This window comes from Papaver somniferum, chromosome 9, assembly GCF_003573695.1.
Source record: "Papaver somniferum cultivar HN1 chromosome 9, ASM357369v1, whole genome shotgun sequence".
In the NCBI taxonomy this organism is placed as follows: Eukaryota; Viridiplantae; Streptophyta; class Magnoliopsida; order Ranunculales; family Papaveraceae; genus Papaver; species Papaver somniferum.
The window spans coordinates 93,002,892-93,014,403 of NC_039366.1; the positions used below are offsets into that span (position 1 = coordinate 93,002,892).

At 33.8% G+C, this 11,512-nt stretch overlaps 1 protein-coding gene across 1 annotated transcript; it reads left to right on the forward strand.

Annotated features, from left to right (window-relative positions):
• Positions 1-7,024: 7,024 nt before the first annotated feature.
• On the forward strand, positions 7,025-11,198 carry LOC113310923 (probable mediator of RNA polymerase II transcription subunit 26b). The gene is made up of 10 exons (XM_026559740.1): positions 7,025-7,268; positions 7,741-8,345; positions 8,662-8,730; positions 8,949-9,031; positions 9,462-9,514; positions 9,617-9,759; positions 9,862-9,889; positions 9,989-10,302; positions 10,392-10,470; positions 10,557-11,198. Exons 2-10 carry the CDS (start codon positions 7,884-7,886, stop codon positions 10,679-10,681), a joined length of 1,356 nt encoding a protein of 451 aa, XP_026415525.1. The 5' UTR covers positions 7,025-7,268; positions 7,741-7,883; the 3' UTR covers positions 10,682-11,198.
• The last annotated feature ends 314 nt before the right edge of the window (positions 11,199-11,512 follow it).

Sequence of the window (11,512 nt, forward strand, 5' to 3'; positions counted from 1 at the left end):
GATGAACAAGGTTGATATGAAAGTGTTCATATGGCTAACTTCGGTTAACTATTTTTGATCCAACTATGTGCACACGTTTGGGCACAGTTACTAATACCTAAATGAAGTCACATTTCATTTGTGTATAACAAGCTAAGTTCGCTCTAACGGTTGAAAGATATTAGCTTGACTCTAATAAGGTTTTCATCTAATGGTGAATATTGAATTCTTTGTTACCAAGGTAACATTGATTGCAAACCCTAATTTGAAGACTATATAACATAGAATTCTAGCAACTGGGAAACCTAATCCCCACACCTCATGTGTGATACTAATTGCGACTAGAGTCGATTCTCCTTTAACCTAAGTTTTTCCTAAAACCATTATAGGTTAACGACTTAAAGACTTCATTGGGATTCTGAATCCAGATCCAACTATTTTCTCTATCATTGTGTGTTCTTATCTTATTTTGTTCTATCGTATTGAGTACTATCTTCTCTAAGATTTGCTCGAGATTTAATCTCCGATAGGTAAGATAAAAAGTAGTCACAAACATCTTCGTCTCATCGTTTGTGATTCCACAACATCTTGTTTCGCTTTCGTACGATTAAGATTATTGTGAGGTGATTGATATTACTAGGTTGTTCTTCGGGAATATAAGTCTGGTGTATCAATTGGTTCCTGTTCATCTTGATTTATCAAAAGACGAAACAAGAATCGCAGTTATTTCTACGGGAGACAGATTTATCTATTCAATAGACTTTTCTGTGTGAGACAGATTTGTTTATCAAGTCTTCGACTTTGGGTCGTAGCAACTCTTAGTTGTGGGTGAGATCAACTACGGGAATCAAGTGCGCAGAATCCGGCATGGTTCAAGAGGCATAAGGAACGCGACTGTACCTTAGTCAGTGTGAGATTGGTTAAGGCTCAACTACATTCCAGTACGAAGTTAAGTGGTAGTAGGCTTGAGTCTGTAGCGGCTTAATACAGTGTGGTGTTCAAATATGGACTAGGTCCCGGAGTTTTTCTGCATTTGCGGTTTCCTCGTTAACAAAATTTCTGGTGTCTGTGTTATTTCTTTTCCGCATTATATTTTTATATAATTGAAATATCACAGGTTGTGCGTAGTTCAATCAATTAGATAATCCAACCTTTGTTTGTTGATATAAATTGATTTACACTTAGATATTGGTCTTTGGTACCATCCAAGTTATTTCTCATATTAATCCGGCTCACAGATTTCTACCTGTTCGATTGCAGATTGATTTGAGAAATTGAGATATAACTCTTGGATGTATTTTCCTTGATTGAGTCTGTCTGTCTAGTTGATTCTCTTAGAATATATTGTAGTTTTTCCATACAGATTGCCTAAACGAAATATTGGGTGTGGTTGTTAGACCCCGATTTTTCAAATATAAACATGACTATCAAATTATATATATTTCATATACTAACAATAATCAATTGAAAGGGTAGTTTTAGAAATATCTCATTGTTTATGATATAGGTCATCTATTAGTGGGACAAAATTAAAAAATGAATAGGTCATCTATTTAGGGACGAAGGGAGTATTTCTTTATAACATATCTTTTTAACAACACCTTTAAGTACTGCTCCAGAAAAATCAAGCTGTGTTGCCGAATCAAGTTGAGTTTGAAATTCTGCTATTTGACAAATTTTGAAAAACATTAGATTCAGAAAGAGAGAAACCAAGAAAAATTATGTGTAAATATTGAGTTTGAAAATTTCTTATTTATAGGCGACAAGAACTAGCCGTTGGCGCTAGTCATTCCATCGAGCGTTATTCATAAAATCGCCTTCGGCTGGCGCTATTATGAATATCGTTCTCTGGAATCACTGTCGTTCAGCTGTTCTCTCATAGTGGCGCAACTGATTTACCATACCACCTGATATGGAAAATAGATCTATTTGATATGGTGCATATGAATAGGTTTTAAATAGGTTATCCACAACAAATAATATGATTGGGCCTACGGACTGGAGGGCGCGAAGGGATGGAGTCCCTTTTATGCCACTTTTTTGTAAAATGGAACCTAATGCACATGTGAAATTTGATAAAAAGATTGGAAATGATTTGGTAGTTTGCGCTTGATAATACCAAAATACCCCTCCCTTTTAGTCGAATAATATAACTCCTTGTGTATCATATATTTTCATGAGTATAATTGGCAAGCAAACTAGAATATAACATATATAAAAATCCGTACGTTGGAATTTTACAAATTTTAACTCGTTGGAAAGATTTTAAAGAGATTTACGCAATGAGTACAAACAACAATATCAAATTTAGAGTTTTTACGAAAATTTCGGAGGTGTTTATTTTTTTAGGCACAATTTTTCGAAAACCATTATCCAGCTATATTTTGGTTTATGCATCAACTAATTTTCCGTTTCAGGAAAAGTGATACTTTGACTTTGTTTCAGGAAAAGTGATACTTTCATCTAGTTTCTGGAAAAGTGCTACTTCCATTTTATAATTTGGCCTATTTTTAGGCAAAAATGAAACTTTGCAAATATCTTCTTTTCTGAAATAAAGGTAGTATATGCCTAAAAATATCACTCCAATAAAAAAAAAATGAAACACCGCTAATTGCGAAAATCAAAAAAAGTGATACTTCACCTAAAATGATCACACCGCTGATATATAATGCGTTATGTAATCACGCCGCGTTTTGTTTTTCTTTGGTCGGCACTTTCCACCGTGACAACAATATTTTTAGTTACTTTGTCTAAGAAAATGACAACAGTGTTATTATAACCTTTTTCTTTCGCAAAAAACAAAAGTTACTTTGTCTACGAAAATGATGTAAACACCCCGTAGTAAATGTTGTAAATAACAAAATACTTTTGCTCACCAAATATTAGTCGGCACTACAAAGCAGCAACTCACCAAATGTTAGTCGGCACCACAACAAAGTAATGGCTTTTGGTCTCCCAAATGGGTAATAAAACGGGTTAAAATTTGTGATGCTTATCCACCCGTTTAAAGTGCAGAAATAACACATGGTGAGACGAGAGGATTCTCCGACAGGCCCGAGACGGGTGTCATTACTGTTGCATCAATCCCTTTTCCATTTCGGATTTCTTACTAAAAGTCGACCCACCATTTTATTTATTAGACACACTACACGCTTAGAATTAACATGACACGTAATACCAAGACCACTTACCCGCAATCAAAAACCACACTGTAATATTTAATTCTTGGGATAAGGCGGGATTTTGTAATATATTGTCCGCATAAAATTAAACTATTGCTCCTTGGTCCCTAGGATATTAAAATAATTACGTACACATACTAACTTTAATTAAATTATATCTTTTCGTGACATTAAAAATCGGTAATCGGTATTTTGCAGACTACGAAATACTCGCAGGACTTTAGGCAAATGAACAGCTTTAGCTATATTCTTTTATCTCCAAGAAAATCTTAAAAATAATGATGCATATGGCAATATATATCAACTAGCTATGTTACATTATTCGTTACTTTACTTATATTTCATTTAATTTTATATAAAAATCAAAATTAATTAGATTAACAATCAAGTTAGAAATAGAGTCTCTCCCCCCATCTTTTTTCTTACAAAATTGATGAAGGAAAGAGTCATATGGTTAAGGACTTATGTATCTATCATGGCTATTTGGCTATTGGAGCATGTTTATGGAATTTGAGAAACAAGATTATTTTTGAATGTAATAGTGCCAAACGCCAAATTATATAATTTCAAGTCGAAGATGCATCAAAAAAGATTATGACAACTCGAAAAGAATCAAGAGCTTCATGCATGATTATTGGGATCATTTGAGAATCCTGAGTTACTTTGGAGTTGAGTATAAAATAGTGAAGACAGTGAGTCCAGTATTATGTTTTTGAGATTCTTCTGATGCAGATGAAGTTTTCTCTGCTACAATGGAGCATCTGTTGTGATAGCTTTCGTGCAGTGAATATTGGCTTGGGGAAAAACACTAATTACATTGTTGTACATTGTAGGCTTATTCTAGCAATAATATGTCGTGGTTCATACGTCACAGAAGGATTGCAGCTTGTTCAAACTATGATGTTGTCAGGTTCGAGCACGCTTACAACAAAATCAGTTTCATGGCTGATACATTAGCAAAGAGAGGTTACTTTTTGAATAAAATAGCTGTAAATATACATACAAACATGTCTATTTTCAGTACCAACTTGAAAATATATGTAATTTCATATTTTAGACTCAAATATAGTACCAGTTATGGGGCCTCAGTAGCCTCTTTTCTTGATATTTTATTGCTTGTAAATTGTATCTTTTTGGTAACTTCAGTGTTCTTTTAATAAAATCTTTGGACCACCCAAAAAATATCAAATTAGAATAGGATTTTATCTGACCAAAGTTTCCAACTAGATTTTCTTTTAATCTAATTTGGTTATTCACTTAGTAATTTATGTTTCGTCCAACAAAAACTAAAATAAGTGGATAACTTTTGCTTAGGGTGTTCATGTATATACCCCCAGAAACACTATTGATACCCCTTTGTCAACCTAACCCCAACAATCATCTACTTACCCCATCAGATGTTCTCAATTCTCGTACCCCCTTAGATGAACAGAAATAATTACTGTTACAGTTAGAATTGCAACAATGGTGAAAGGAGTGATCATTGGTTTGCTTATCTTCTTTCATTCTCTTTTACTCAGGCTCTAAACGAGTCATTCAAAATTGCTCTAGAAAAATTCAGCTCATTGATTCAGGTAAGTTCTGCTAATTATTTTTTCTGATCTATTTTACATTAAAGAAAGCCGTAGTTTATTAACAATTTGATTCTATCGAATGATATAGCGAAGTGGAAAATGTAATTTGATTTCACCAACCAGAAAAACTCCATCTCCGATAGCGAGTACTACTTTGGATTCGGGTAGGCGGTTATGGAGCTGTTTTTTTCACATGGTAGGGAAATTCTCAGTCATTGTTTCTTTGGGGATATTTTTGCTGTAAGGGATGGGATTGTTAAACCTATAGGCTATACTTAAGGTAATTAAATGAAAAAATGTGTTTGGCAAGTAATGTTATTTGAACTTACCACTCCACTGTAGAGATGTTAGGAATGTACTTAATCCTTAATTTTTTTGTATTTCTAGGCTACGGATCCTCATGTTTTGTATCTCAGAACAAATTTCTCAATCACTATCTCCTAAGTGTTCGTATACTTTTTCTTTCGTTGTTTTGGATTTACTGGGAATAATTGAGACTAATAGTTAAGTTTTGATCTTATCTTCTAAAAAGAACAATGTGTAAAACCTTTCCACTGGTTGACGTAAAGATGATTTACATTTACACTTGTATTAGTTATGCTTTCAATGCTTTCTTTTTTTTTACTAATGATGTTAGCTTCTGAAATTCTTTCACTTCCTATATACAATAGTTACATTTCTAAAGTTAATGTTTGCTCGTGGATTATGTTATAGTTCAAATCTCAAGGTAATGCATGTCTTTTTCTACCCTGTAATGTCATCATATTCAGTCAATTCCATTATAGTTCAATTTTTTCTTTTCTATGAAGATTTATATGTTTAGATATGTACGAATGCGACTCATATAATGTATATCAGACTTTATTTGTGCTTCTTGTGATGACAATGGTTAATGTTGGAACTTCTTAAATTGTTTAAGACGCAACATGAGGGTACATTGAGATGGCATGAGTAAATAAAGACGCCAATACGTTTTTAGCAGATTGAGCCGCGTTTCCCGAGTCATCCAACAATGGTCTTTGGGTGAAGGATGTTTTAACTAGATGGTGGCAACCATTACCGATTTTTTGTCTTTCTTTTTTGTTATTATATTCATGTTCAGAACTATTCTTCAAGTTAATTGTAACAGTATATTGAAAGGGCAATCTGCTCGCAATAAAGGCAGACACTTTTTCTTTATGGAGCTTTCTGGGGCATTTTTGGGATATGCTTATCGACCTTTTTTGTTCTATGGTTACGTAGACGGTTTATATCAAATTTTAAAATGGGGGTATCGGTATAAAAGAATTCTAATAATTCAACAATCTTCATGTTAACCACACTATAACTAATATAACTAACTGTTGGGGGTATCGTTAGTGTTTTTAGGGGGTATATATAGGAACGCCCTTTGCTTATTAGGTGAACCTGTGGCGATTTCGATTTTTTTTATTGAAATTAATAACTCATTTATTAATATTCTCAATCAATATTGAAAACACATGTTTTAATTTTATATTCTTTTTAAATAGCTAAAATACATTCTGAAGAGTTGTTATGACCGTTAGGTTATTACATAAGCTTTTAAAATGCATTCTCAGGAGATATTATGAGGCTACCAGATCGTTACAGTCGTTCTTAATGAAAGCTGACGTCATTTATAAAAAAAAAAACGAAAAAAGTTGACATAATTGATAGGATTTATGTAAATCTATTTCTGTACTCACGAACTTATAGGATATTCATTTAAGTGCACAAAATAATTTCAAAACATGAACCTCGCGTTGTTGTTGGCGTATTGAAGTAGATACTTCAATAATGACCTAAAACAGTTATATACCGATGCCACAATGCTTTATTTTTTGCTTATTGATAATTGACGAGGAAACAAGGAAACTAACAAAAGCGTATTCCACTGAAGTCCTGCACGACTACAACAAACATGGTAATTTTTTTTGGTTTCTCGTATGATGAATATCAACTGACAAAACAAATATCAATTGACGGAATAATTTATAAATTTTAGAAAATATGCGTAATTATTACAAATTCTAAAAAACATGTTCAAAATATCAACTTGAGTATTATAGTTGGAAAAATAATAAAAGGTAAACATGGTTATTCATTTTTCATATAGGAAAAACAAAAGACGCAAATTTAAGCTTGTTCATAAAAAATAAGGCAACAAATTTAAGACGCGAATTATGGAGTAATGTGTGACATAGGAATTTCAAGTAAAATATAGCAAGACTAGGAGGGTATAATAGAAAACAAAAGAGACAAGTAGTGAAAATATTGTAGGTAGCAGATTAAAAAGGACATAATTTTTGCTGCAAAAACAAACAAAATCGGTTTGGTTCGTCCTCCTCTCCTCGGATCATCGAATCCCAAAAGGAGACTCGTTTTCCTCCCTCTCTTTCTATCTCTATCTTATAAAACCTTGAATCGAACAAAGTCAAATTAGAAAATTTCTTTGATTAGCAATACAGAGATTTTGGATTGAAAACTGCACTGAGACTTTGGTTTTTGGGGTTCACCCACCATTTATTACCAGGTCTACTTCTTTTGATACTAGATGATAAACCATTTCCCATTGTTTTCAATCCATTCATTGATTCATTTTCGTTTTTCTTAATTCTATGGTGAAACACTGAGATTGACCTTATTTTGTTTGCCCATAACTTGTTTTTGAGTTAAAAAAAATTAAGTATCCCCAAATTTTCATTTCTCTGGAATAATAAATTTATAGACTTTGTTTCAGATGATTGATTATTCAGAATACCCATTTGTATAACTCAGATTGAAACTCATTGAATTTTAATTGGTTTTTCATGGTCGGTTACTAAGAGGCGTTTTTCCGCATGCACACACCGATTCATAAATCGGTTTAATCCTGAAAAGCCATTAATTATCAGTTCTGCCTGCTATAATCGTTTTCTCATGTTAAAAATTCAATATTTTGTTATTAATTACAAGGAAAAAAAAATCTGATGGAAAGTTTTTTTTTTGTTTTGGTTTCCTTGCAGTTTCTTTGTTGATTATAACGAAGAATCATGCAATGATCGATCGTTCTTTTCTGTGTTGTTGAGATAGAAGAAGAAGAAGAAAATTTTCTGGGATTTTCATTTCATTTCACTTGTATCTAATTTACTGGGTTCTAAATTATTCAATGGAGGATAGTATGGGCGGAATTAATTACTGGAGGAAATATTTCCAGAGCGCTAATACTGATATATTTGATGTAATTGAAAATGCGATTGTTGTTGCTGCTTCTGATTGCCCTAAAGAGTTTAGAAATCGAACAGATCGAATTGCTGAGAAGCTATTTACATGTCGACTGAGTCGATGTTTGGGTTGTGATCATGTTGAATTGAAAGTACCAATTAACCAAGGAGATGATGATGGAATGAAGAGTAAGAATTCTAATGAAAGTGGTGTTGATTTTGAGAGAGAGAAAGAGAGTAAGGTGCATAGTAGTACTGATGATCATCTAGGTGGAATGAATTTGAACCCAGGGAGTAATTATAGTTATGATGAAGCCGAAGCTTTGACTGAAGAGATTGAAAATGAGACTCAAACTGTTGGTGAAGTATTGAGAATTAAAGGAATTCTTGCTAATTCTGAAAATGAGGTATTGCTTACTTATTTCCTATACTTACTATTACAATTGTTTGTTTATATCTTATATGATTCGATTTAGTTAGGATTCATTTGATTAGTAAACGTATGGGAAGTGAAGAATTATTTCCTGTATTGCTTCATATATCTAGTTTAAGGCCAACTAGAATTGGGGAGTTAAAGGAGCTAAGGCTGTTGAGAGATGTCTTTGTTTCGGTTTGATAATTGATATACTAATTCTGATCATGGAATATCGTTTTCCGTTATCAGACTAACTTGCGATTTATTGGTTCTAATTTAAGATGCTTTCGTTGCTGTTTTGTTTGCAGTCAGATGGAGTGTTGTTTGAATCACTAAGGAGGCTTCAATTGATGCAACTCTCCGTAGATACATTGAAGGTTTGTAATGTTTTTGGTTTATGTTTGAAATCTTGTTTGATAAATTTCTTTCTAAATGTGCATTGAAACATACGAAACTCCGATATATGCGTATGCATATGTTTCTTTTAATGCGTTGCGAATCCCCTAACAAAGATACTCCTGCTAGTGCATTACTTTCGTTTTGTGTTTGGAAAGTGGGTGGGTTTCTTACGTATTTTAGTTATTATATTCCGCAGGCAACAGAAATTGGAAAGGCTGTTAATGGTCTCCGGAAGCACAAATCGAAGCAACTCCGACATCTTGCCCGGACTCTCATCGAGTATGAACCCTGAAATATGCTCTGAATTCATAATTAATAATGAAAGAATCAGAATTTGTCTTTCCAGCAATATTTAAGTTTGCATTTTGTCGCGTAGATGCTACTGAACGTCACTACCCCTTGAAGTTTGTCGATTTCCAGTTAAATGTGTATCCATTGGTTGATAACATAGACAGATTCTCAATTTACACGATGGGGTTGTTATAATAAAGCACCTACTTTAACCTCATAATGGAACTTATGCACATAGTTAATTCATTGATCTAATTTAAAGTTTAGACCTTGTTTAGTGCATTTTTTTTGCAAGTAGCCATGAACGGGGGAACATTATTAGGCAGAGTTTAATCTATATTGTAGTTGATTACGGGTGGTGATACATTAGCCTCAAAATATTCAAGCTTTATTTCTAACTCTTCTTTATTAACGACAGAGGGTGGAAGATTTTGGTAGATGAATGGGTTTGTACTGCAGCTGCATTTAAAGGTAGCGAGAGGTTTCTTCTCTTGTTCTTTTTTCTATCAGTGGGGTACTCTCCTTTGACTTATGTCTAATACCGTTTATATAAATGTTATAAATGTTTTACAGGCATGGAAAGCTCACCAGATTCTGTGAAACCATCCGACACTGGCGAAGAAGGAGGCCTTGCATCACCTCCTTTAGATTTTGCAGCTTTGGCGGATTATGGAACTCTTTTAGCACCTGATTCTTCAATTCAGCTCTCTGATAAGGTATGGAAGAATTTTTTTTTATCTTCATATACTTTATGGTACTTTTACTATTTAAGCTTACTGACATGTACACGTGTCTTCTTCAATTTGATTGCTGTGAAGTTCTTTGATGAAGTGGATGAATGTGGAAGTAAGTATATCTGTGGACTTAAATCGCACTTTTCTTTGTTAACGTTTCTTATTATATCTCACCATCTTATGAATAATTGTTCATTTTGTCCTGGTTCAGATCCTCGAAATAGTGGTGAATTTAACAACAATCATGACCGTCGAAGGGGGCCTGTGTCTCGTGTTGTTCCTACGAGGAAGCCACAACTCCCTGATCATAAATCTAATTTGACTGCAAGTGAGAACAGATTCCCGCCACTGAGGAAGGAAGAAACCATGTCTGAACTTTCTAAGACTCCAAATGTCAGTTCAGGGCGACCAAGAATTCCAAAACCATCACCAGAGCAGAAAGCAAACACTGTAATGAAGCTCCGGCAGAATGTGGACACTGTTGGCAACCAAAGACGGCCTTCTCCATTTTCTGGTCAACAGGGTGTAAGTGTGATCTCTAAGAATCTTTAAATGGTTTTGATATTTATCCCCAAGTATCGAGAATCTGATTGTTATTTTGTGCTTAATCATAGAAACCCGAGTGTCCGGATGATCCGTTATTGGAAGCTGCTAAAAGGAGGCTACATGAAAATTACCAACTAGCGGACAATGGTACGCTAGCTTTCTCATTATCTGTCTATGTGTCTCGTTCTAGTATTTCCAACTCAATGAGACGATTCTGTATTCTCCATATGCAGTAAAGAGGCAACGGACAATACAAGTCATGGAGTTGCACGATATTCCTAAACAAGGTCTTGGTCACAAAAACCCACACGGAAGACATGGAGGAAACAACAGGAAGTGGTCGAATGGACGGCGTTAATTTCCCAGCAAGGAATTAAGCTAATAATTTTTGTTTTTCTTCCATTCTTGGAAATAAAAAAAACCTTTAATGGAAGAACTACAATAATGAGTCTTGCTTAATGGGAACCTTACTCGGTTGAGTTTTCACTATGATTTTTGCGATTATAACTTATATGATTCAACAAAACTGACGAAGGGTCCATCATTTTGAACAGCATGGTTGGATACAGATTTAGCAGGTTCAAGTTCAACAACATTTTACATGTAGGTATAGGTGAAAACATAAAATACAGTTAGGAGAAGGCACTTTCCATCATCATATCATACATAGGTTTATAAATCGGGATGAAAAATTCTTCCTTGGTTTTTAATGAGATCATATCTGTAGAGAGAAACCCTTGAATTATGCACTAAAATCGTGCCATTATTTAGCTGCAAAGAACAGTCTTTTTTTTTCTTCTGTTGTTCTTGTTTGGTTCCTCCGTCAGAAGATGATCACAATAGTTACCAAATTTATACATCATACCTTTGTCTTACATATATGTTTGCTTTTCTGAATATAAACTCTCTTTGTGTTTCTTTCCTCTATGACATTGCAGCAAATCCTTGTTTTTTACAGATTCTGCGGATAATCCAGTATGTTATTTTTAGTGTTTGTCATATTTACCAAGTCATTTGAAGTATAATAAATGTTTGAGGACTTTAGGCAACTGTCAGAGAAAAAATTGACATAAAAAGATTTCACTATCAAAGTAGTTTGGTAGGTTGGCTGTCAAAAGTCTAATCATTTTTTGTTAAAGACAAGTTCAACTAATTATTTTCTATTTTCCGGTGACATATCTGAGTTGTA